Genomic DNA, 26845 nt, shown 5'->3' on the forward strand with positions numbered 1-26845 from the left:
TGCACAGAGTCCAAGGGTTCCCCTTAGAGGTAAGATAGTGGCAAAAAGAGATAATACTAATGCTCTATTTTGTGGTAGTGTGGTCGAGCAGTAGGCTTATCAAAGGAGTAGTGTTAAGCATTTGTTGTACATACACACAGGCAATAAATGAGGAACACACACTCAGAAACAATTCCAGGCCAATAGGTTTTTGTTATAGAAAAATATCTTTTCTTAGTTTATTTTAAGAACCACAGGTTCAAATTCTACATGTAATATCTCATTTATTTGAAAGGTATTGCAGGTAAGTACTTTAGGAACTTTGAATAATCACAATAGCATATATACCTTTTACATAAAACATGTTTAGCTGTTTTAAAAGTGGACACAGTGCAATTTTCACAGTTCCTAGGGGAGGTAAAGTAATGTTAGTTCTTGCAGGTAAATAAACCACCTACGGGGTTAAGATTGGGGTCCAAGGTAGCCCACCGTTGGGGGTTTAGAGCAACCCCAAAGTCACCACACCAGCAGCTCAGGGCCGGTCAGGTGCAGAGTTCAAAGTGGTGCCCAAAACACATAGGCTTCAATGGAGAGAAGGGGGTGCCCCGGTTCCGGTCTGCCAGCAGGTAAGTACCCGTGTCTTCGGAGGGCAGACCAGGGGGGTTTTGTAGGTCACCGGGGGGGACACAAGTCCACACAAAAAGTACACCCTCAGCGGCACTGGGGCGGCCGGGTGCAGTGTGCAAACAAGCTCAATGGGAGACCAAGGGGTCTCTTCAGCGGTGCAGACAGGCAAGGGGGGGGCTCCTCGGGGTAGCCACCACCTGGGCAAGGGAGAGGGCCTCCTGGGGGTCACTCCTGCACTGAAGTTCCGATCCTTCAGGTGCTGGGGGCTGCGGGTGCAGGGTCTTTTCCAGCCGTCGGGATTTTAGAGTCAGGCAGTCGCGGTCAAGGGGAGCCTGGGGATTCCCTCTGCAGGCGTCGCTGTGGGGGCTCAGGGGGGACAACTTTGGTTACTCACAGTCTCGGAGTCGCCGGAGGGTCCTCCCTGAGGTGTTGTTTCTCCACCAGTCGAGTCGGGGTCGCCGGGTGCAGTGTTGCAAGTCTCACGCTTCTTGCGGGGATTGCAGGGGTCTTTAAATCTGCTCCTCTGGATACAAAGTCTTTGTTGAACAGGGCCGCTGTTCTCGGGAGTTTCTTGGTCTCTTGGAAGCAGGGCAGTCCTCTGAGGATTCAGAGGTCGCTGGTCCTGGAGAAAGCGTCGCTGGAGCAGGTTTCTTTAGAAGGCAGGAGACAGGCCGGTAGGACTGGGGCCAAAGCAGTTGGTGTCTTCTTTCTTCTTCTGCAGGGGTTTTTAGCTCAGCAGTCTTCTTCTTCGGTAAGTTGCAGGAATCTAAATTCTTAGGTTCAGGGAAGCCCTTAAATACTAAATTTAAGGGCGTGTTTAGGTCTGGGGGGTTAGTAGCCAATGGCTACTAGCCCTGAGGGTGGGTACACCCTCTTTGTGCCTCCTCCCAAGAGGAGGGGGTCCCCTTCCTATCCCTATTGGGGGAATCCTCCATCTGCAAGATGGAGGATTTCTAAAAGTTAGTCACTTCAGCTCAGGACACCTTAGGGGCTGTCCTGACTGGCCAGTGACTCCTCCTTGTTATTCTCATTATCTCCTCCGGCCTTGCCGCCAAAAGTGGGGCTGTGGCCGGAGGGGGCTGGCAACTCCACTAGCTGGAGTGCCCTGCGGTGCTGGAACAAAGGGGGTAAGCCTTTGAGGCTCACCGTCAGGTGTTACAGCTCCTGCCTGGGGGAGGTGATAGCATCTCCACCCAGTGCAGGCTTTGTTACAGGCCACAGAGTGACAAAGGCACTCTCCCCATGTGGCCAGCAACAGGTCTCGAGTGTGGCAGGCTGCTAGAACCAGTCAGCCCACACGGGTAGTTGGATTAGGTTTCAGGGGGCACCTCTAAGGTGCCCTCTGGGGTGTATTTTACAATAAAATGTACACTGGCATCAGTGTGCATTTATTGTGCTGAGAAGTTTGATACCAAACTTCCCAGTTTTCAGTGTAGCCATTATGGTGCTGTGGAGTCTTTGTTTGACTGACTCCCAGACCATATACTCTTATGGCTACCCTGCACTTACAATGTCTAAGGTTTGGCTTAGACACTGTAGGGGCAAAGTGCTCATGCACTGGTGCCCTCACCTATGGTATAGTGCACCCTGCCTTAGGGCTGTAAGGCGTACTAGAGGGGTGACTTATCTATACTGCATAGGCAGTGTGAGGTTGGCATGGCACCCTGAGGGGAGTGCCATGTCAACTTACTCGTTTTGTTCTCATCAGCACACACAAGCTGGCAAGCAGTGTGTCTGTGCTGAGTGAGGGATCCCTAGGGTGGCATAAGATATGCTGCAGCCCTTAGAAACCTTCCCTGGCATCAGGGCCCTTGGTACCAGAGGTGCCAATTGTGGAATCAAAAGCACAGGTTAGGGAAAGAACACTGGTGCTGGGGCCTGGTTAGCAGGCCTCAGCACACTTTCAATTCAAAACATAGCATCAGCAAAGGCAAAAAGTCAGGGGGTAACCATGCCAAGGAGGCATTTCCTTACAGTGTCCTAGATGATCATTCACTCACCTCAGTCACCAATAGTTTGAAGGGTTTATTGCAGAATAAAGTTGCAATGAAAGTCTGCAGAAATGTGGCTCTCTTTGGAGGAAATACCAGCCATTGAACCATTTAGTGTGTATGCTTTCTTTTACAGCCTTAGTTTACTAATTTAGGGCAATATAAAAATGACTTTGTTAGACAGACGGGCAGCTCAGAGATGTTGAAAATTAGATGTGACACATTTTATTCACCTAAATAGTGTCCTGTCATTAATGTGTACTAAGAGTAATAATAAGAAGTGATAAATAACACACTCCCAATTTTCTGGTGATTCATTATAGATTGGACAGAGGGACAAAATGAAATCTGCTTTCTATTCTTGATAAAGAAGGGGCTACTCTGGACTAGAGGCCACTTTTTTTTTTCTTCATACCCAGTATGACTATCTGACATGACAAGGTGGATGCTTACACTTATAGCAGAAAAATGTGAGCAAGACATTAATGTGATTGTTTGTGTGAAGGGTTCTTATGCTGCACTTCTTGCTCCTGCTGCTTCAAAATGCCTTGGTTTATTTTCTTATGTGGAGTTGTACTTTCATAACCTCTGCTTTGTGTTTCCCTAACACATCAGCATTATTTCTTGATTTGTTGGTACTTCAGGACTTGGGCTACTTACATTTGCACCAGTACAGGGTCAGTTTCCACCTGCACTTGCATGAGCAGTACTGAAATACTTACAGACCGACCACCTAATACAAATAAGCTGTTCTTGCTCAAGTTGATATATTGGTTTTTGCTTTCATGCATGTGGTAGGTGCAAATCTTGGTATGAAGTTGGTATAATGTTTCGCTGTATGACTGTGTATGTCTAAAATGAGACCTCAGGAGAACATAATTGTTCTGTCATATATGTTCTCAAAATGTCACATTTTGGCATTTCTTTCTTTTTCTCTGCTAGGCTGTGCCAGAGGAGCGGGTGTACGCCCTGAGGGACAAGCCCCGAGCACCAGATCGCAGCATTATAGTACAGGTAAGGTGATGAACCATGCTCTGAGATCCTTCTGACACTCATCCTTCCCTCGGTCTTATCAAGTTGAGTTTATTTGTTAAATATGTGAAACCCACCCACATTGAATTGACCCAAGCCTTGTGAGAACTGTGTTATCTAAAGTATGATTTTGCTGAAAGTGTCCAAGGTGGGAATACTTGTTTACCCTGAGGGCTATGTCTTCTAAGTTACAACCCTGTAAGATATGTATGTTGTCTCTGGTTTCTTATGTGCCGGCTTACCTATTCTGTTTACTCTGTGCCAGTTAGAACTATGTTACTTTGGTATAATACAAATGTTTAATACTTGAGCCACTTATGCTGAGTAATCCAAAGATTAGCTGTGATCCTTCATTAACCTTTGCGATACGTTCGCTGTCATTCATGACCAGTGACGTGAAGCAATAGACTTGCATTTCAGATGCATCCTCTGTATTCTTCAAACATTTTCTCAGTTATAAAAGGGCTAGTAAATTACAGATATCCATGCTTTATGTAGCATTTTCAGAGGTGAAAAGTCTGCCACTTCCAGCTTGTCCACAAAGTGTCCTAGTGCATCCTTTATCTTTTGGGTTATATATTTGCACACAGGTTTTGCTGCTGCATTAAATTGTTTGCGTGAGACAACATGATTACTTAATAGTGAGAAGCCGTCTCCTGTGTTTTGTCTCAGTGTTTTACTTTGGTAACTTTCTGCATTTGCAATTCAAGGAAACTCTGGATCCATGGCACAGTCTGGACCCTTTCAGCACCACTGAAGATAAACCCTTCAAGAAAGGTAACAAGACAAGAATGATGTGCAGACCACTATGGTTCCTAAAGTCTATTCTTTCCTTACCCTCCTGGTGATCCATCATCATTGATCTCTCCGCACTGGACTATCTTGTTTGAATATTGCTTGTCAAAACAAAATCCAAACCGTTCTTCACCCTCTTACGAATGTACTCTTTTACCACGGAGCAGGGCTGGTGCAAGCTGGCCTTTTCTAGCCATTGACATTCTGAAATACTTAACTGCTTCCCCCTGTTCCAAAGCAGTTACCTTTTCCACTCCAGTTCAGTATTCCCAAAAAGGACATAACCCTGCCATCACATGTAGTGAAGTCTCCCATTCTCGGGTTCCTGCTGGTGCTAGGGGTACGGTGTCCATGTTTGATTCTGGCTTATCCTCCACCTTCTTGACATATACTTTCTATTCCAAACCTAGTGTTCGAGACCATACAGTACTGGACCTTTTGATTCCACTAAATTCAAACAAAGTGACACCTTCTGAGTATTAGTTTTTTACTTATTTTCTGGCTGCATATTCATTCCTACGCAAGACTGGTGTTTCTTGACGCAAGTTGAGGCTTCAATACCCATATTTTTTGCAAAGGTCATCAAAAGTCCTTCTTTTGCTCTGTCCACCCACGATTGCAAGTTCTAAAACCAGGTAATTTATAGTGTCTCAGAGACTGTATGAAGCTGGCACTTTATGTGGTATGTGAGTACTGTGTAAAGGGTCCAGGGGTTCCCCAGTGAGTGGACATGGCTTGCTGTGCAATTCCAAAATGTTCTACTTAGCGGTAGTGTGGTCGAGCACCCTTAGGCATAACACAGAGGAGTGCAACACTTCTACAAATACACAATAGTCAATAAAGGAGAACTATGACTCAAAAGGAGATCCACAGCAATTTATAACGATAGCAAGTGTGTATATATATATATATACATATATATATATTAAGGCAATAGAGATAAATGGTTTAGGGAAGTAAATTTTTAATAGGAATTCTTTTCACTTTAAAAAGTGGACACAGTGCAATTTCTGACTTCTGCAATCTTATACTATGGAAGGAGAAACAAGTTCTGCTTTCAGGTACCGTTTCATGACTTACAGGACCAATCTCTGAGACTTGGTGAGGATTGGGCAAGGGTCAGGACCACAGCAACAGTTCACACAAGGCAGTGGGAGCGGCTGGGTGCAGAGGTGTAGTACAGAGTCAGGTGCCCAATGTATTTCAGTGGAGATCGGTGTTCACGGAAAAAGGCTGCAGGCTCTGGCCAGGAGGCCAGTCGAGGTCAACCAACAGGTAGGTTATAAACATGGGATGCTCAGGGCGTAGGTGCGGGGTTGGTCCTCTTCTCTCCGGGTTCAGGTGCAACAGGTTCAGAGGTGGCATTGGGTTTCTGTGTCCAGGAGCACTCATGGTTGAGGGGGTCTGGTGGTCTGAGGCTGCATGCGTCATGGTCGAGTCCAGGAGGGGTGAAACCACAGTGGACTCAAGCTCAGGAGAGCTGGGGGACTGCGTTGACACCAGGGGTCCAGTTCAACTCGGGCCAGAGGTGACGGTGATGTATTTGTTTTAGGCATCCAGCTTCTCTCACCACAGAAGCCACAGGAGAGGGGCCCTGCGTGCAGAGGCTGCAGGTGTTTTCGGGGAGAGGTGAAACCACAATGGACTCAGACTCTGGGGAGCTGGAGAACCTTGTTGGCCCCAATGGTTCACTTCACCTCCGGTCTGAGACGGTGGGTGCTGTGGTGACTTCAGGTCACGGCTTTTGGCGGTTTCAGAGTCCCCTTCTTTGGAGGTTTTTGGAGAACAAGTCTGCTGTTCACAGGAGGTCCTGAGTCTTTATTGAAAGCAGGCAGCACTCCCGGGTGTCTGGAGTCATAGCTGCAGGACAAGCCAACTTTTGGTGCAGATTTCATTGAGGGGTTCACACAGCCCGGCGGGGTTGGTACCAGATCAGCTGCTTCTTCTCTACTCTTCTGCTTTCGCGACTCTTTGGTGTCCTTTATCTTCTTAGGTCATCAGGATCTGCTTCTCTGGTACTAGGGGCTCCCCTAAATACCGAATTTAGGGGTGTGTAGGGTAGTAGCCTTAGGGGCTACTGACCCCAGGGGCACTATTCACTCTATATGACCACTTCTTGTGGGAAGTGGGCCCTGTCCCAGAATTCTTAAGTATGCCATCACCAAGATGGCTACTTCTGAAAAAACATGTCCACCTCGCAGTAGACCACCTTAGGGGTGGTAGTAGCCTGGGGGTGGCACGACTATCTGACTAGCTAATTTTCCTCCCCGGCCAGGTGCGAAATGGGCTCTGGACAGGTGGTTGGCCTCCTCTCCTGTGAGAGAAGCCAGATTTGCATTTCAAAGGCGGCAGCCCTTTGAGGTTTGCTGCCTTAGGAAGGCTAATCAGCAGGTCATCCTGTGGGAGGGGGTGTTACACCCTCTTCCCAGATGGGCTTATATTCTGGACCTCCTGAGAGCAGAAAGCTCTCACCCTAAGGGTCCAGAATGGTATATCAGGTGGCAGGCTGACAGAAATTGGTCTGTGAGCACACCAGATCCTGCTTATGGGTTCAAGGGACACCACTAAGGTGTCCTCTTGGTGAATGTATTGGTAAATCCATCTCTGGTATCAGTGTGGGTTCACCAATACGAGATGTTTGATACCGCCCATCCCTATCATCAGTGAAGCCATCATGCCCTCGCATATAATATAATGCACCCTACCTCAGGGCTCTAAACCTGCCAGGGGGGTGACTTACATATATTGCATGCAATGTTAGGGGACATGGGGCACAGGCTGTGTGCCATGTCATGTTTTCACTTATGTCTGCACCAGACACGCAACCTGTCATGTGCTTGGTGAGAGGTCCCCTAGGGTGGCACAGTTCATGCTGCAGCCCTTAGGGGGACCCCCCTTTTCTTCCCCAGGCCCTAGGTACCAGGGGTACCATTTACTAGGGACTTATAGAGGATGCTAAAGGTTCTGCAACAACTGGGGGAAACAACTGTGCAGTTTTGGGAAAGAGATCTGGCACTGGCAACCTGGTTAGCAGGAACCCAGTGCACTTTCAGCCGAAATTACATCAGATACCAGGCAAAAGGGGTTGAGGGGGGGTAATGATGTCAAAAGTGTCACTTTCCTACGGATACTACTTAACATTATGGTCTCTGGTTCCCTGAAACAAGGGTGTCATTGAGAGAACACATCTCCAGCAACAAGTTTACCAACCCAGATGTTTGTAAGTGCTCCAGTTTAGATTTATTATGTAGCATGGCTAATGTCCTTTTTCTTGCATCATCCTGGCCTTGTCTTTCCTAGTGATCGTCCACTACATATAAACCATAATCTTGGATTCATTTCTTTTGTGGTTTCAGGAAAGCACATTGTGTTGCCTCGGACTGTGGAAGACACTCCTGGAAATAAGAGAAAGAGGAGGGGGCCCAACAAAATACAGGATTTCATGGCTTGGTTCACTGCCACTGGTGAGTAATATGTCACCCCTCTTCTGCACTGTGACTTAAAAATCTGTGTATTGATTTGCTCATAACCCATACACAAAGTCAGCGTAATCTCAAAACCTAGATAGAGGCATTGTAATGGTTTTGCATCCTATCCTACTTGACAGAATTTAAAGGTTTGGAATCTGAGATCAGGCAGTGTCCTGGCTTATATCCTACATTGAGGACAGATCGCAGGTAGATTTTCTCACACCTTTCACTTCTTCCTCCAAACCTCTAGCGTGCCGTGTGCAGCTTGAATTAGCACTGAGTCCCACCCCTTTTAATGTTTACCTAGAGCCACTAGCTAAGTTGGTTGATTCTTGGGGCATGCGTGTCGTCTCTTATGCTGATGATACACTGCTCCTTTTGGCCTTACAGGAGAATGAGACTGAACCGCTGTGTTCTTTTAGGCACTGTCTTAATTCAGTGGGTGAATGGATGAATGAAAACTGTCTTGAGCTGAATTCTGCGAGAACAAAAATCCTGTTTTTATGGTACCAAGATCACGTCTGACCCCCGCAGTGGGTGGACACTTGAGTTACCCCCTTTACCAGCATCTACAGTTAGACCTTTGGGGGTTAAATTTTATTCTAGACTATCTTTCAAACCCCAAGTGAAGGCTATATCTGCTAACTGTTTTGCTACGCTTCGAGCGTTCAAAAGAATGTGCACTCACGTCCTAAAGAGACACACAAGATGATTGTTCCCGCCATGATGACTTCCAAATTGGATTATGCCAATAGTCTTTATTTGAGCTACCAACTTAATTCAGCATCTTCAGACAATCCAGAATTCTGCCGCTCGAAATAGCCTGAAGATTCTGGCGAGGGTCTCTGCGACTCCTTACTTGCACCAACTGCAGTGGCTACAAGCAGATCTAGTTTAAGGCATTAACCTTTGCCTTTAGGGCAATTGAACAAAACGGACCCCTTTACTTGAGGAGGAGATTTAAGCCTTACCATAGGATTAGGGCTTTGAGATCCAAGAATGTTAAACTTCTCCAACTTTCTCTTGTTCGCAAAGCCAGGAGAGGGGAGAGATCTTTAGTCTTATTTGCTTCTAAGCTTTAGAATGTTGTTCCTCATAATCTACGTTCTAATCCATCGGAATTGGTTTTCAGAAATAATCTAAAAACCTTGCTCTTTGCTTCCTGTTTAAAGAGCACTGTTGTAACAACACTCTACATTATCCCTTTGTAGGTTGATTGGTACAAAGGTTTTCCTGATTCCAACTAAGTAACCCATAAAATGCTTTTTACTGAAGTAAACCCTCAAAGCACCCTGATTTCTGGGCTGATCTTGCAGGACTAGAGTGAGACCTAAAATGGAGACATACAAAGAAACATCTTACTAAGAATGAGAGAGGGCTAGTCCCAAAATATCTGCTTTAAGCTACAGAAATTAGGTCATTTGTTTATTCGCACACCAGCTGGAGTCCCAAATCTGTCTCCCACTCCAGAGTGATAGACTAAGGGTTTCTGCGAATTAGAGTTTCACTCCACAGCAGCAGGGTTGTCTAAACCTTTTTAAAGCAATCTTCGAATCCAGACTGTAGAGACACCTCATCTGTTGTTCCCTTCACAGTCTCCTCAAACTGTGTATTATTTTTGGATGGTATGCTAACCTTAGTTGGGAGCAGATGTTGGCCCTTCACATGAACTCATCAACTGCTAAATGTGGACAAGAAAAGGAAATGCCCTCCCGCCCCCATTTCTCCTCTACTTGTCCATTATTGCAAAAATTATCAACCATGTAACATTCAACCCAAGAGAACCTTACAAATCTACTTTATTTCCGTCATCAGGTGCTGGAATTAAACCCGAGAAAGTGTCCATGGTGTAATGTGCTGTAGTCTGGCCACTGGAATTATGGGATTGTGCTGCTGTGGCATTGTTTGCATAATTAAGGATTTGCTGCATTTGCCTCATAATCCAACATATGTTGCATAATCTGCTGATTTTAACAAAAAATAGTTTCTAGCTCAAACTGTCCAAAAGTTACTAAAACAAAACAACACATGTTGTCGTGCTGTGGAAGGCAAAGGTTGACTAGTCACGTTTCAGTTGCTTATTGCTAGATTTGGTTGAAACTGGCACAAATGAAGTACCACCCATGCCCAGACAGTTCTAAAAAGTGTAAAAGTGACACAGTAATGAAGTACTACCATCACAGCATAGTTTGTATTTTCTTGTTGGACATGTAGCCAACCTTACTGCATAATTTGGAGCGCCACTGCTGCATAATTCCAGTGCTTCTGGGTGTAGTAGTTTGTGTTTTTGCAGCTTTTAAAGCTGTATTATTATCACTTTGAATAACTCTATTCCTGAGTTTAATGGTCTTCAAGGTATCTACCTCTGAAGTATAAAAGCATGTGTTGTCAATGAACTGCAGTTGTTAACTTTGCTGAAGTATCCACTGACAAGCGCAGTTTATTTGATAAGTAAGGATATCCCAGGTGTTTCACCTTTCACAGATTTGCTTGACCGCAGCACAGGCGTTGACTAATATGTTCAAGAATTGTGTTCGGTAGAGAGACGCTGTTTGTTGTCAGTAGAATAATTTCCGCATTTGCAATTCCTCTTCTAACTCTTATTTGAATAGTAGCTTTTCTGACTAGACATTCTCTGGCATTTTTTCAGATCAGTATGGATCAGAAATGCTAAAATCCAGGCGGAAAGGGCCCAGTTTTGCAGGTAAGAAAATAAGCTTGGGTTCTCCTCTTTAGCATGGCCAAGGATGGTTCTAATATACTTCTTGCTCTTTGTTGTCTTCAGCAGCTTGACTAAACAAAACAAATTTTACATTCATATTGCTTGCTGTGTACTGGTTTTCTCCACGAATACTGCTAACATTTATGGTTTTGTGTATTGTTGCTTTAAAAAGGGAAAGTCATGTTTTCTGTATTGTCTTCAGACAACAGAGATATGTTATGTTGCTAGGTGGAACTGAATGCTCAACAGATAAAAGCTGCTGTACTTTTTGTTGGGTATGGTGAGTGGGGCTTTGCTAACTGAGTACATTTTAGCACCTGAAAAATCCCATGCCTAGGGAACACTCTGCTGTATGATAATTCAACTAAAGGTGTTACCTCTGTGTCCTGTTTTGCTGTTCCTCTATGCGTTAATTGGGGTGAAGGAATGTCCAAGCACCTTAGCGTACCAGATATGCAAATCTGTACCCTCACTTCTTTGTGGTAAGTGTTCCTAGTATCCCCATTGCTGACCCTGGGAGCTGTACTGGCAGTGGGAAATGGGCCCTTGGTGCAGGTGCTAGTTCATTTCATGGTCTGTTCATAGTCTAGGTGCGTTTTTATAGTCCACAATCCATTTACCCGGGTCCTTGTTTCTCTCTGATAGATATGGAAGTCCTCTATTGGAAGCACTTAAAGGAACGGATGGCAGCACAGAAGCAGCTGCTAAGGAGGATGGTAAGCACACCGCTTTATACTGGAGAAGTTCTTTGGTGCAAAGCCAGGGGTGCTTGTGTATTCATGGGCTGTGGGGTAAAAAACATGGTGTCGTGCTGTATATATGTGGGGGTATGTGTGTTCTGCCAAAATCTATAGAAATTGAATGGTGGTTGATGTGCAGGAAATATCTTTCACTTACATATATCCTTGTTGTGTAGGGTTCCCGCTTTGCGAAGGAGGCAGAGGACTTTCAGAAGCAGCAAGAGGAGAATGCAGATGAGCTTCACCTGAATCATATTGAGGAATACCGTGCAGGGGATTACTTGGATCATGATGGCTTGGCAGGTATACTGATACCTTTCCATTTGTCTGAAAGTTAAGGGTAGTGCGAGTGATGAACACTCAACCAATGGAATGCAGTATTAGGATCTGAACAAATCCCAGTAAAACGTCTAGGGACTCTTACATCATCCATAGTCACCTAATATTTCCAGGTCATGAAAACTGATCTCAGGTACTTTTTTTTGTCCTAAGCAGAAGAAACATTTTAAAATGTTATTCTGAACCATAGCTTATACCAGGCTAATCGCCATCTTTGTACTTTTCTTGCCCTATCAACTCTGGTGTCCTTCTCTATTTGAGAAGTATGATTTTGTTTTTTGTAAAAAACGAAAATCTTTCATGTAAGTGGAAAAGGCTTGTTTCAAGGCAATGAGCTTTTCAGGCTAGTGAGGCCATTTTAATCGTAGCGTATCCTGTCTGTACTTTGGGAGCTTCAGTGCAGCAAAATCTGCATTTGGGGCATTGTGAGTGTCCAGAGTGCGTGCAGTGGCAGGTGAGTTTGAGGCACTGGCACAGTCTACTTTTTTGCCATTATGTGTCTTTCTTGACCGTGAAGAGTGAAATAGCGCACCTGCATCTAAAAAGATTAAGCCTGCCATAGTGAATGTACCAAATAGGTATAAAAAGAGGGAGGCCGTTGATTGTACTGATTCCTTTCATGATTATGTAGGAAAGATTATGTGCATAACTTGCAGTTAATGCGACAACCCTCTTCAGTTGAATCAAGAAAGATCATTGGGAGAGAATGCAGAAACTTCTATAATTCTTTCCAGTTTACACACGGTGTTTTGATGTACATCTTTTATCAGCTTGTCAGAGCTTCTGCAGTTAAGTTGGACTTGGCAAGATATACATAGAGTGGTCAACAATGACCACTCCCCCATTGCACTCTGTTGAGAGAGTGTGTACATCATCAGCCTTCTGGCTGGGAGGAAATACACTGCACGCGGTGACTTTGTCATAGTCTTTAATTCACAACTGACATTTCCTCCCATAAAAGGCATCCTCCAGATAATTAGTTAAGCATGTACTGCAGAGTTTGGTATTACGAGATACCATAAAAAATGTGCCTTAAGTAGCCACATGTCATGCATAGGAACGTGCTAAATTTGAGACATGCACACACTGGCATAACATTTATTTTGTAGTGTCCATTCACTATTGCCAGTTCAATATACTTCCTTTCTGATAAAGATCAATACCCATTAGGTTCTAAGACTACCTGTGTTGTCAAGTTTCTACAGGAACCCTCAACAGACAACATGATTGTTCAAAACCTCATTGGCAGGCGCAGTTGCAGTCCCCAGTGAATCTGATGTTCTATCAGAAATGCAGACAGTTCTCTTTAACTGTTCATAGACAAGTAATGTTTGTGAGGGCATCATATCTAAGATAAAAGTGAAGATCTTTACGTTCTATGAATCCGTTTTTTGGAAGGTGATGCAGTGCCTTATCTTATAGAACTTTAAATCATTTGAACAAGTTGCCCTGCTCCACAGTTTGATGTTTTCAGTTTACCTCAGTAACAAGTTTTGACTGTATGAGAACCCTTCAGAAATGTCTGTATGTTTAGTGAAAACTGATTTATGCTAACTAGGAGGACACATTCTTTATGGCATATTATGCTGAGCACTCGCCGACTTGGCAGACAAATGCTTAAAACTCGATATCATGCTCTTTATGTATTCTAATCAAGAGATTAGGCATTTATGGAATACTTATAAAATATGCAATGGTTCTAGTCACCAAAAGACAACCTCCTTAATTAATCACTATGTTTGAGTCAGAGGTGCTTTCTAGCTCTCAGTACCTTCTTTCCAATTAATCAAGAGATATCCCCTACAAACGTTCAATATGCATGCATCGGCGATGCAGTGTTACCATTGGGGAAGAAAGCTCAGAATTATCGGTCCTTAGTTCCAAATCACAACATCACTCTGTCAATTCAGTACTCAGTGGGAATATAGAGCAAACAGATAGTCTTTCTAAGCAGGCAGCTGTCAGTAGAGCATATTTGCTCATTAAGACAAGTTTCAAGATCCTTTGTCATACCTAGAAATAGTAGTTGCTCCTGATCATCTTTATTTGGCAAAAGCAAAACCTCAGTACTATTCTTGATCAGTCACTTGTGTAATCATTGATTGTATTAAGTTGTCATTAAAGCTATATTTTTCTTAATGGGGTTGAAAATAATGATTTTTCCAGGTAGACCTTCAGTGCCATCTTGGGCCTAAATATGGTGATCCTTATGCTCCTGTGACCCTTTCAGTTTAAATATCAATGTGGCCTATTCTTTTGTCATAGAAAGGGGCTTCCTTGATTAAACGTCTTTTGACCGGAAGAGTGTAGGAAGCTGGCTATCTGTGTACCGTTCTAATGTAAGAGGACACTATGCAGATAGTCCAGGCCGTTTTTATTAGTTTACAGGGGTTAAAATTAATAATCCCAAATGCTCTCTTTTGTGATAGTGTGGATCAGCAGTTTAGGCTTATCATAGGTTGGTGCTAAGCATTTGTTGAACACACACAGTCAATAAATGAGACACACACTCGAGAAGAAACTCAGGACCAATGTTTAGATAAATGTAGATACTTTTATTGGAATGTTTCAACACCAGAAAAACTTCAAATAAGATAAGTAATGTTGCAGTGTATAAATTTTTATTTTACTCAAATGCGCTCTCGCGCGGCAAAGATTTGAATGTACTTTTACTGCTGCGAGGTCCTTTCATACAGTTCTCGGGAGTCCCCAATAACTAGTAGGGTGCTAGGGGAGCACAGTCACTAACAACATTAGCAGTACACTTTTACCTGCCTTGGGGCATCCTGGTGCAGTGGTGCTGGTCGAGTCAGGTGCCTTGCACACTGCATAGTTGGCGATTGGAGGGGGTGGGGAGGGGGAGGACCTGGAAAAATGCTGCGAAGGGGGACTTGGGGAGAAGTACGGGAGCTCCCAACAGGAGTCTTGGTTGGTAGAGATCCTGAGAGCAAGGGAATACTGTCAGTTGTCATGGACACGGGCCGTGGAGCTTGGTGGCAGCATGTTTTGGTAGTCTGGTGCTCCTGCATCAAGGCACCCACAGTTCCTGGGTCGACCTGCAGGAAGGTGACAAAATAGGGCAGTTGAACCACTCTGTGATGTCCTCTGTGTTGTTGATGTCTAGTGGAGGCTGGTCTTCGGTTGCGATGTTGGAGTCCAGATTGGACTTTCAAACGAGCTTTGATTGCTGCAAGGGTCTGGTACCCCGGGTATCGGTGCACAGGACTTCTAGTGGGTCCATGCATCTTCTCACTTGGTGGGGAGACGGATCTGACCTTCTGGAACACAGTGACCTCCTCCTGGGCAGCTGCTGTGTCAGTGGACCCGGTGGTCAGCAGAACAGTGTGCTGCACATTGCTGATGGTGCCTGCAAGGTGCAGGGAACAGGCTCCTCCGCTTCATGGGAGATCCTGATGGCTTGGTGAAGTGCTGGAGGCCCTCTGAGGCTTTTGGAGGATTCACAACTGCAGGGCGAGTCAGGTTTTTGAGATTGTCGGGACAGGAGCAGGTAAGCAGGCAAGCAGGCAGGCTTTCGCACCAAAGTCCACCAGCAGTCCGCAGTTCTAGCTTCTTCTGCTCTTCTTGGTCCTTCTTCTTTTGTCAGACAAATCTGTTCTCCTGGTGTCAGGGGGTCACCTAAATACTCAAATTAGGGGGAGTGTGGAGTAGTAGCCAATGGGCTACTTACTCTTGGGGTGACTACACCCCGTATACAACCACATCCTTTGGGGAGTGGGTGTAGGACAGTCACTCTTTTAGGCATGGATACTCCCACCTTTTGCCTGTTATCAGTGTGCTTAGACTGTTTTCAGTGGGATCCTTTTTAACCAGGACCCCCAAGTGATTGTACTCTCTGTCTTGGTTGGTAGGTGATTTCACCTTGCTTCTCCACACTAGTGTGAGGACCACTCCACTTATCTTGGAGTGCCCTGGGAGTCACAAGCTCAAGGACCAACCCTTTCTGTCCTGGCTGGTAAACAGTCAGCACAGCCTTTTGGTTATGCCACTGTGTTTGCAGTTCTTGGCTAGTCCTGTTTTTTTTTTTGGGGGGGGGGGGGAGGTTGCTCCCAACCCTCCCTCACAAAGGCAAGTGGACCCCTAGTAGAATGTTCAAACAAAAGCTCAAAGGGGCTATAGCCCACTCCCTTCTGTGGAACTTCCCTGTAGGCAAAGAAGAGGCAAGGCAATTGGACATCCCATCTCCTCCTGAGTTTCTCTGAGAGTCCCATGATCATGCCTTTGAGGGTTTTGTTGAATCTCTCAACTAACCCATTTGTGGATGGTAAGGCTTGGTGAATTTATATGTTACATCAGACTCCTTCCACGTGGCTTTAAGGTATGCTGACATTAAGTTGGCACCTCTGTCTGATTCCACCTCCTTAGGAAAACCTACCCTGGAAAAGTTTCCCATTAGGGCCTTGGCCGCTGCAGGAGCTGTAGTGATCCTAAGGATAATTGCCTCTGGGTACCTAAGGGCATGGTCTACAACCACCAGTCTGAACCTGTTCGCAGATGCAGTTGGAGGGTCTAGGGGCCCAACAATGTCCACTCCTACTCTCTCAACGGTACCCCAACCACTGGTAGTAGAATTAGGGGGGGCCTTTGGAGTGCCACCTGTCTTGCCACTGGCTTGACATGTAACACAGGAGCAAAGAAACTCCTTTATCGTCAAACAATTGGGGCCAGTGAAAATGAGGGACAAGTCTGTCCCAAGTCTTGCTTTGCCCCAAATGGCCTGCAAGGGTAATATCATGTGCCAAGGTCAATAAAAAGTCCCTAAACCTTTCAGGAATGACTAGCCTCCTGGTGCCCCAGGTTTGGGGTCCCTTGCCTCAGAATAGAGGAGGTTATTGTCCCAGTAGACCCTATGAGTCCTACTGACATCTCATGCTTCCTGAGCTGCAGCTTGCTGCCTCGGACTTTCTAGTGTAGGACAAGACTTCTGTTCTAGGCTGAGTTCCTCCCTGATGGGTCCGCTTGCACCTAAGAGCTCAGCTGTATCAGCTTTAAGCTCCTCTGGTGTAGGTTCCACTCAAGGGGTAGGTCCCTCTCCCTCATGAGTGGGATCCTAATCAGAAGCCTGAACAGGGGGTAACTTCTTACCCTGCATGCATCTCTTTGTGGAAGCTTCCTGGGCCATTTGTCCAGGCTGCAGGGCTCCTTGCTCTCCCTGTTTCTTAGCCTGTGCTCTTTTTAAAGCAAAGATGTGCCCAGGGATACCCAGCATTGCTGCATGGGCTTCCAACTCCACCTCAGCCCAAGCTGAAGCCTCCAAATCATTACCCAACAGACATTCTCCAGGTAGGTCAGTGGATACCACAACTTTCTTTGCCACCGCCACGCACACATACACACACAAACAGGTCATCACGAGCCATGGGGTGGAACTGACTGTTGTTGTGAGCTGTGAGCGTCGGTAACTTGTTGTGTGACCAAGTAGGTGATGTTCAGATGACACCAGTTTTTCAGTCACCATTGTGACACTGGCATGTGTCTCTGTAGGCCTCAGCCTCAACACCATTGCTAAGGGTATGCTGCCTGCACTTATCCATATTAAAGTGACAAGCAGCTAGGGTGGCAAGGTCAATACCACCCTCAGAGACCAAAACTGCCTCAGTGGTCTCTCTGACTAACCCAGAGCCCACTGCAGTTCCCTGGGTGAGCCCAGCTACACTCTTGGACTGACTACTACTACCATTTAAATGCTACTGCTAGGGCCCCTTGGGGTAGAAGTGGTAGTAGCAGGCTCGGTGCTCTTTTTGGGACAGGTGCTGTCACCTGCCCTGTGGCCTTTTTGTACAGATGTAGTACCAGGGTTTTTTGTGTGAGGTGGGCCCACCCCCTGAAGAGTTTTGTGGGCCTGATGAAGACTCCTTCTTTTCTTTCGATTTATCCCCACCTTTGTCCTTGTTCTTGGAAGAATCCTTCTTCTTTTGGTCACCCCCTCTGGGAGTTTTCCTACTCACCCTGGTGCAAACCCACTTGTCTGCCATCTTTCCCAATTCTTGGGGAGAGGTCAGATCTGAGTCCACCAGATACTGATGCAGCTTATCAGATATGTAATTATTAAGCATGTGCTCTCTCACAAGAAGATTGTACAAGCCCTGATAATCATGCACATTGCTGCCATGCAACCAGCCTTCCAGGTACTTGACCGAGCTGTCCACAAAATCTACCCAATCCTGGGAGGACTTTTTCCTAGTCTCCCTGAATTTAATTCTATATTCCGCTGTGGTTAACCCAGATCCATCACGGAGTGCATTCTTAAGTGCTTGATAATTGTCTGCATCTTCCTCCCTGACAGTGAGGAGTTTGTCCCTGCCTTTGTCAGAAAAGGAAAGTCACAAGATGGAGGCCCAATGCCTTTTAGGGACCCTCTGTACCTTACAGGCCCTCTCAAAGTCAGTGAACCACTTGTAAATGTCATCCTCAACCTTGTAAGGTGGGGCCATTTTACTGAGATATATGGGAGTCATAGAGCTACCTGTTGCTGCTGCTGCCTTTATTTTTGCAACACTTTGTGGATCCTTTCATGTGAGATAAGTTGCTGTGTGACTACTGTGGTATTGCAAGTGCTTCACACTCCTCCTAGATAAGTCTTGGCTGCTCACCACAGCTACCTGTAGAGAGCCCCGGCTTACTAGACACTTAGTAATAAGGATTGCTTGGACTTGGTATTAGGTGCAAACATCATACCTGTCAACCACACGCAAAGCCAGCCTCCTACAGTGGGCATAACCCTTTCCCAGAATCCCTAGTTCCACCAAAAGCAAGATGGTGGAACTCTTCTTTCATGGAGCACATCAGGCTGCTGACTTTAGGGATGTGGCTAGCCTGGTAGTGCACCAGACATACCTGCATAGCTATTTTCCTCTCATGTCCTGGTGCCAAATTGGCCTCGGGGCAAGGTGTGGGGAAGCCAGGGTCGCATACCAAAGGCGTCGGGGTCCCTGGACTTGGTATGCAGATTCACTAGTCTCCGGAGCAGGCGTTGTTTCTGGCCTCTGAAAGGGCTGGTTCTCTCTTCCTGATGGGTCAGAAACATGTTTGTGGTGGCAGATTGGTTGGTACGAGTCCACCAACACACAAAGGGTCTGGTAGGTATCAGGGGGCACCTCTAAGGTGCCCACTGGGTGCATGTCATAATAAATCCAAGGCTTGCTCAGTCTGGATTTACTAAGACAAGGTGTTTGATAACAAACACTATAGGTTTCAATGGAGCCATTATGTAGCTTGGTAACTCATAAAGACGAGTGTCCAGAACATACCCTAAGATGGTTTCCCTGTAAACTTGCAATACCTAGTAATCAAACTAGACACCCCAGGGGCATATCTGCTCATGCAGATGTGCTCTCAAATCAAGTATAATGCACCCTGCCTTAAGGCTGTAAGGCCTGCTGTAGGGGTGACTTGCATATACTTAGATGCAGTGAGGAGGGGCATGGTACACAATGTGTGTGCCATGCTGTGTTTTCACCCAAGGCTTGCACCATGACACAGTGTTCAATGGCAGGCTGTAGGCAATTTTTAGGGGAGTCCTCTTAGGGCAATAGAACCTGGTGGACAAGATTGAATGTTGTTGTAAGTACAAATCATGGTATCCTGCAGGCAAGGAAATACGAACCAGACAGTATCCAGTCTAACTGTGTGCACAGTCGATTGCTGCTTTGCTTCTTTTCGTTTTTGCTTAATTTAAATAGAGTTAGGGTTGTAAGAAATTTAAAAAAATACCTCTGGCCTACATCTTCAATGACAGAATGAGAACATCTGTTAACCTGCAATTATAGTCACTACTCTTCAGATTCTGCTGTGAATTTAGAAAGGGTGTTCTCTTTGGAGAACTATTGCTAGAGATGGGTGTTTTACATCTAGCAGTGTGTTAAGCAGTCTGCTTCATCTTGGACAGACTGTGTGGGCATGTCACCGGTCGTGCCAAGCCCAAAACAAAAACTGATTTCTAGCATAAGTATGGGTCAGAAGCACAAAGAGATGGTGTTGTTATGTAGGTCTGTGAAATGTTTGACATTGCTGTATACGACCTTTTATGTTATATCCAAAATGCCAGTAAAAAGAAATGTTTAAAAAAAAAGAATTACATCAGCTGTCCAAAAATGCCATATTGTGAACCTTTTCCTGGAGTTCAAGACTAGTTGTGGTTAGTGGGTGCCTGCTGTTAAAACTAATGTCATTTACCACGGGTGTCCTGGTACCAAAATACTGTTGTATTTAAACTGAAATTGATCTCTCTGTTTTACAAGTACTTATTCAGAGTCAGTGGTTTACTTTATAAAAAGAGAAGTATTTTAATGGTGTAGAAAACATACACCGCTTGTGAAACTAAGTGAAAACCAGAAGTCTTTACCTTGTAGGCCAGAGTTATGCTCCCAAAAAGTGTAAAAGCACAAAGAAACAGTTAATATTGTAATCCATGGATAATGATTGCCTAAGACGATGGTCATAAACCTCTATACAGCGGCATGGAGCAAAATCAGCCAAAAGGAATGTGCTCTCCTCTACTCTCATGGGACTGAAATTGAGTAACTAAAGCAATGTAACATAGTGCTGCACTTCAAGCTAAAGTAACAATATTTATGTTTGTATTGCAGTGATTTTGTTTCAGTAGCTTGTGGTTATCTTTCAGTTATGAAATGCGAGTAATGTACCTACTGTGACATCCAAGAGTCCCTAGACTAATCCCAGCCCCCTAATATACCTCTGTAAAACAAAATTGTTGTCCAGAGATTTTAATTTATGATCTCTGTTTTTGGATCATTAGAGAAATAATTTAGATTGGGTAAACATTGCTGTTCTGAGCTGAATTTTTCTTAATGACATTTTTCAAAATGGCGGATGTGTTGCAGTGTTGATGAAATATTTCAGGAACTAGGACACCTATATACTTCATTTTGGTGTCAAAACATAGGTTTTGGGGGTCAAGTAGTGTTACAGAGACAGAAAATAACTTGTCAGAGCAACCCTTTCGCCATTTTCCAAAATTGCGGCTATAATAGAGGAAAAAAGACAAATATAGAAATGAAACAAATAATAATGGTTTTTAATCCTTTTATGTATACACCAGACACTGTTTATGATCTGAATATGAAACAAAATGTTTCACGCCTGTTTTAAACACATTTTCATAGTTCATAGCTCATGGTACATTTGCAAAATGTTAAACATTTGAGAAGAGCATATCTACAGGGGCACCTCTTTGCAGCACAGGTTTTACAAGTACATGTACGTGTAAGTTCTGTGGGTAGAGGCTTTAGAAATTTCATTGGTTTTATCACCCCATCAATATCTTCCCAACCAAATTCACACGGATCTTTCTCTACATATGCATGATCAAAGCATTTACACATCTTCTGATCAAGTTGAAAGCTCTTTTAATATGTCCACTCACAGAATATGACGTCTGTAGAAGGTCATTTAGCAGGACTGATCTCTTGAACTCACTGTACCGAAGATAGTCAGATGTGACAGTCAGAACTCATTTTCCACACACACACAAGGTATTTTTCTACGTCTTTAAACTCACATTAATCTTCTGTCTCTGCAAATCCTTTTAGAAACTTCACAGGTTCAGCAGTTAAAGCTCCTAGCTTTGTTCCAGTTTTGCTCATAGTATCATCACCTGTAAGAATATTTGCCTTGATAAGAAAACCGGGCATCTCTGGGTCAAGTATCTTGTACAGAATATGAAGCAGGATTAAGTGTACTTTCTCGCCTGTTCCATAACGTATCCATAACTCTGACAATCCTTGAGTTATGAACATTGCAACACATCTAAGTAGCACAATAATAACACCTGTGTCATTTGACAGAACAATTACTCGATTGGAACCAATTAGAACAGCCCAGTCAGTATGTGGCACAGCACGAAGGTCAGCTTCTTCCAATTTAAGTTCTTGAACAATATGGGCCGTACGTTTTGGATAGATCTCTGCAGGCACCAACTCCTCATTGACAATTATTCCACTTGCAATATTTGGAAATTCAGAGTTAACATTTCGAAGTTCATCTTGTTTGATGTTGAGGACCAGAATTTATCAAGTTGCACAGGTATAGGTGTCAGATTTTTGATGCAGGCAAGGTCAATTATTCCACTTGTAGACATTTCGTCAATTTCTCTCAAATTCTTTGACATACAGTTCAAGATAGCATGGATGAAATCTTGACCATTCTCAATTGTAACATATAGTCCACAACAGCAGTTTTCAATAGGAACACCTTTTCGAATTGAAACTCTTCAAGTGAAAGGTTTTTTCGATCTCTTGTACGAGTTTTTGCTTCACTGGTTTGGTTGCAGCATCTCCATCAAATAATGCATTAGTTGGAAGAAGATCATGCGACAGAATGTCCTTGATAAATTCACCCCTTTCTTTTGCTACATCCATCTCTCTCTGTGCTTGGGAAAGTTGTTTTTTTTGTAACCTGTTTTGTAGTGGCTGGTTGGACGAAACTCTTATTACGGCAATTAAAGCATAGGCGTTTAGCTTTAGTGATTATGCCTAACAGCCTTTTCTCTTTCAGTACAAATCTCTCCTGCTTCAGTTCTGCATATAGTTTTGATCCTTGTTCCAGGACATCTTGTAGACATGTCTTTATATCATTGTCCAGATATTGTTTGGTCACAAAGTTGTGTAGCTCCACAGGTTCAGTCATATCAAAGGTGTTTCCTTGCTGCTGCATGAAATGAAGAAGGCTGTCAACCTGTTTATTAAAACGTTCCCCTCTCTTTTCCACAAGTTTGTAGTGAGGAACAGTTTCACAATGGTCCATTAATTTTGAATTTGTCATCTCTCTGAAAACATTGCAAATAGAAAGGACTTCATGGTAAACTAGCTGCCATTGAGCAACCTATTCACTTTTATGTGTCTGACCAACAATCCTCTCGAAGCTTTTTTGTGATCTCTGGATCGTCTGTTCCAGTTTCATATCTGGAGCCACAGCATTGAACCTTCCCTCTGTTTCACCTTAAACGTCTTTGAATTCATTTTCTGTAGAGGTATGGTTTTTCCACCTCTAGCTTTTTCACTCTTTTCGTATACCATGAACCATATCTCAGGTAGTTTATGCAATAAAATTAGTGAAACACAGTAATCAGTTACTTCACAGTCTTCACATGCAGCTTCCAATCACGTTCCCGATCAGCATGTACCACGTTTTCAAAAGAGTTGTTATGTGTAAATCATTTCCCCTGTACTTGCAAAGTTCAGATTTTTTTTCACATTACTTGACAAACTCTACAAACTTGGTTTTCTGATTTTGAACTGATATATTGAACATTGCCTGGCTTTGCATTATGTGGTTTGAATGAAGTGCACCCTGTGCCTTGCTTACTTCTGAGAGAAGATATGCAAAACCTAATTTGTTATTCTTGTTCCAGAAAGCATTCCAATGCAATGTTTATGTAGCCTCAGATATGATGAGCATACCTTGTAACGAATGTACATAAATAGTTCCGCTCAGTACTGACTGAACAGTTTTGCGTCCAAATCTTTTAGCCTCAGTAAGTGTATCATCTGTGCCACATCCATTGAGAACTTCCTGCATACCACAACACAACTTTTGTCATGTGGAAAACCCCCATTACTGGATAAAGATCATCAGATTCTACTAGATTGCTCCTAAACATGTCAGCTACAATACAGAAAACACCATCCCAGAAAATTGGCAGGATAGGTTGGCCTTCAAGCTGAGCAGACACGTTTTGGATTTTTTTTTAGAGCTGTGTATACTGTTGCATAGTTTATGACTGGAGATGGCATTACAGGTAAAAGCCCAACCTTCTTTAGTTGGACGGTATTCTGGGAGATCAGAGCATGAATTGAAGCCCACAGAGGAACTGACTTTTCTTCATCCTTCAGTCCGCACTAAATGAGCGATGTGATAAATTCAGTTACATCAGCTTTGTGGACTGCAGCATCAGTTAGAAGAAGATCCATGTTCTCAGCCACTTTGAAATTTTCTGGTAGACTAGGACGTGTGTCGATGGCTTGCAGTGATTTTGCACACGTTGGCAAGGCAGTTGGGTTATAAGATTGCAGCTTCATTTGTTTATGCCTACAGCTGACACAGCTTGTTTTCAAGCAGCTACTTCATTGGTACAGTCTTGTAAAAAGAACCATGGCAGTATCATGTTTGCACTTGTCATAGATTGCGTGGGCTGGACAACATCAGGAATTCTTGTTGACTTCCATGATTTGCGGAGTTCTGGTGCATCACAAATGTGTCATTAAGTCCAAAATCTAGATCTTTCAGGACATTTCTTAAAATGGTTCCTGCTGATTTTACTGCATCCTGTGATCTTATTTTGGCAGCAAGAACTTCAGGAGTCAAATCAGCTGAGAACACCATATGTGGCTCATTCTTTTTGTTAGACTGATAAAAGCAAACTCTGTGCATTTACACCAGAAAAATCTTACTTCCATTATTATGGATCAATACAGTTTCATCAATGTTGACCATTATTTATTTGATCTCACTGAGTGTGAACCCAGAGCCAGCATTCAAGAGTGGCTTTAAAACTTAATTTGCTTTTTCAAACCTTGCAAACGTAACTGAAGGCTGGCGGTTACATTGCTGCTGGGAGCTCATTGTACATTCATATTTTCAAATGTATGCAAGCATGCAGTTCAGGTGAGCATACAAATGCGCTGCAAATGCATTCACTTCGCTGTTTAGATCAGCTACGGGGCTGAAAACGTCATCTTGGAAGGAACTAGCTGCAAATAAAAACATGTATGCTCTTTGGTACTCTCATACTCTGAACTTTGTTCTTTTGTCAATCCCTTTACCCTTGGTTTTCCTAAACCACAGATAACACATTGAAGATTCTCTGCTTTCGGAACAGTTGTTGGGGGTGGACGAGGGATAGCCATCGATCTTCTAAATGGACGGGCATTGGATTGGGTTGTTGTCACTTTCTCAGAAGACTCAGATTCTTGTAATGATTCACTGGTTTCTGTTATTTTTTTTACCATTTTTTTTCCCCAGACTTTTTACCTTTGTATACGACTTGTAGCACTTGTTGTTATTTTGCAAAAATATTTGATCCTCTTTGCCCTTCAGTTTCAATCTTTTGTGAACCTAGTCTTGCCGTATTTCTGCAGCATCTCAAACTCTCTTCTCTCCAGCCGCAGTTGATATTAGCTTTTCTTTCGGATTAGTTTGACATTTGATAATTTTTTCTTTGTCGAAGGACACTCTGTCATGAGATAGATACTCTGCTACCATCTGCTTCACTAATGTTTACGAATTTGAATCAACGGAAAACCTGAAACAAAAACAATATTAAAGTAAATTACCAATTTGATGACTAAAACACATTAATATAGAGCCGCCGTTGTGGAAAATGGCAGAAGGGTTGCTCTGAGGAGTTATGTTTTGACACCAAAATGAAGTATATAGGTCTCATGATTCCTGAAATATTACATCAATCCGCCATTTCAAAAAATGTTGTCTAGAAAAAATCGGCCCGGATTAGCAATATCTACCCAAGCTAAATTATTTCTCAAATGATACTAAAACACAAATCAAAAATAAATCTCTAGACAACAATTTTTTTATGGAGGTATATCAAGGGGCCAGGACTAGACTGCCAGCTGACCCCTTTAGGTAACAAAGGGACCACCACCCTTGTAGACACGCAGGAGGAGTCTAGTTAGGGGTGCTTCTTGCAGGGCACTGTAAACTGGGGTTTTACTAGTCCAATACTCATTGAGCTAAGTTTAGGGAATTCTGGCTGGTCCAAGAGCCAGTACAGCTAAAACACATTTTTCTAGATTGCAATAGGTGAGGGGCTGCTATCTTGGACCCATGGTTCACAGTCGCATTTTTTCATAGAAGGAGTGCTCACAGGCAGAGGAACACCTAGTACTGGTCACAGGCCTGAACACAGGAGATGCATGCATTTTTCTTGCTGTGCTAAGTGTTGGTGGAGGAGCATGGCCGAAGACCAACTCGCCCTTGTTGCGGAACGGTCATTTGGCTTTCCCTGTACCTTGCAGGCATACTGCTTGTCCTGGACAGCTGACTGTAGTGTTGTAGTTCTCCGGTGCAGATGTTGTACCACAGCTAGAACTAAAAGATGTCTGTAATCAGCTGAGTTCTGTACTTGGCTGATGCAAAGTCATCCTTGCTGAATGCTGATGCCCAGCATGATCGTATAGTAGACATGATCCTGTCTTCACATGAGTCCAGTCTTTAGTCCTAACATTGGCATGAGTGGCAACCATTCCTATGGGCAGAGAGGTATTATTCATCCTCGTGGTGGGTAACCTGAGCTAAACAGGGGGAAGGAGAAGGCTAGCTGCCCAGGCCTCAGTGAGGATTGAGGAAGGAAACTGGGAACTTGAATTTCCAGCAGAACAATTACCAGCTTCGTTTACAGCAAGTCCACTGCCCATCAGTTCATCCTTACCCAGTGAAACACATGTTCTCTACACACAGCACACCCAAATTCATTGTATGTCCCTGTCATAGTGCCCAAAGACTCCAGTGGCACAGAGTTCACAAGGAGATAAAACAGCTTGATTCCCCTGACTATGGTTGAATGCTACAGTCAGTCTCTGGTAACCTGGATGGAGAGGGCAGTAACCAGAGTCTGAAAGAGAGGTGCAATTTGAGTGCCTGTCTTGACAAGAGAGCCCTATCTGATGTCTTAGAATCCTTGTACTCCCTGAGAGGAGAACACATAGCAAACCAGAAAAATGCTCAAGGGCAGGCAGCACGGCTCTGCAAAGTATGCAGAGAACTTTAGTTCCAACAACTGCACAATGAGCTGACTCGTGGTACAGTATCTCATAGAATTCACAGCTCAGTTTTAGGGCTGGAAAGTGCACATCATACAGAATCTGACAGTGCCTGTGCATCAGGGAAAAGGGAAAATCTTTTATGGTAGCTTTGTTCCTTATTACTCTGTAACTTAATATATTGGCTGGATATTGACAGCAAATGACATTTGTTCCAAAAGAATCCTACAACTGCTCCCAGCATATCTGCAAGCATACAGCATAACAATATATTAACTGAAACGGTACAAAGAACTAGAGTTGATGTAATCCACTCTGCAGGTGTTTGGAAGCACCGTATAGAGCAGAGCCTTGTGAATTGTATTATTCAGCCAATATACATTGCCCTATACTT

General features: G+C 43.9%; 1 protein-coding gene across 1 annotated transcript in view; it reads left to right on the forward strand.

Moving 5' to 3' along the window:
• The window catches only part of NCAPH2 (non-SMC condensin II complex subunit H2), a 177826-nt gene that overhangs the window by 103837 nt on the left and 47144 nt on the right, over positions 1-26845 (forward strand). The window contains exons 11-16 of the mRNA XM_069229446.1: positions 3540-3611; positions 4340-4406; positions 7781-7888; positions 10545-10598; positions 11262-11332; positions 11533-11659. Of these exons, the coding sequence (XP_069085547.1) occupies positions 3540-3611; positions 4340-4406; positions 7781-7888; positions 10545-10598; positions 11262-11332; positions 11533-11659 (499 nt within the window). The remainder of the gene's footprint in view (positions 1-3539; positions 3612-4339; positions 4407-7780; positions 7889-10544; positions 10599-11261; positions 11333-11532; positions 11660-26845) is intronic.

This window comes from Pleurodeles waltl, chromosome 4_1 (assembly GCF_031143425.1).
Source record: "Pleurodeles waltl isolate 20211129_DDA chromosome 4_1, aPleWal1.hap1.20221129, whole genome shotgun sequence".
Taxonomy (NCBI): domain Eukaryota; kingdom Metazoa; phylum Chordata; class Amphibia; order Caudata; family Salamandridae; genus Pleurodeles; species Pleurodeles waltl.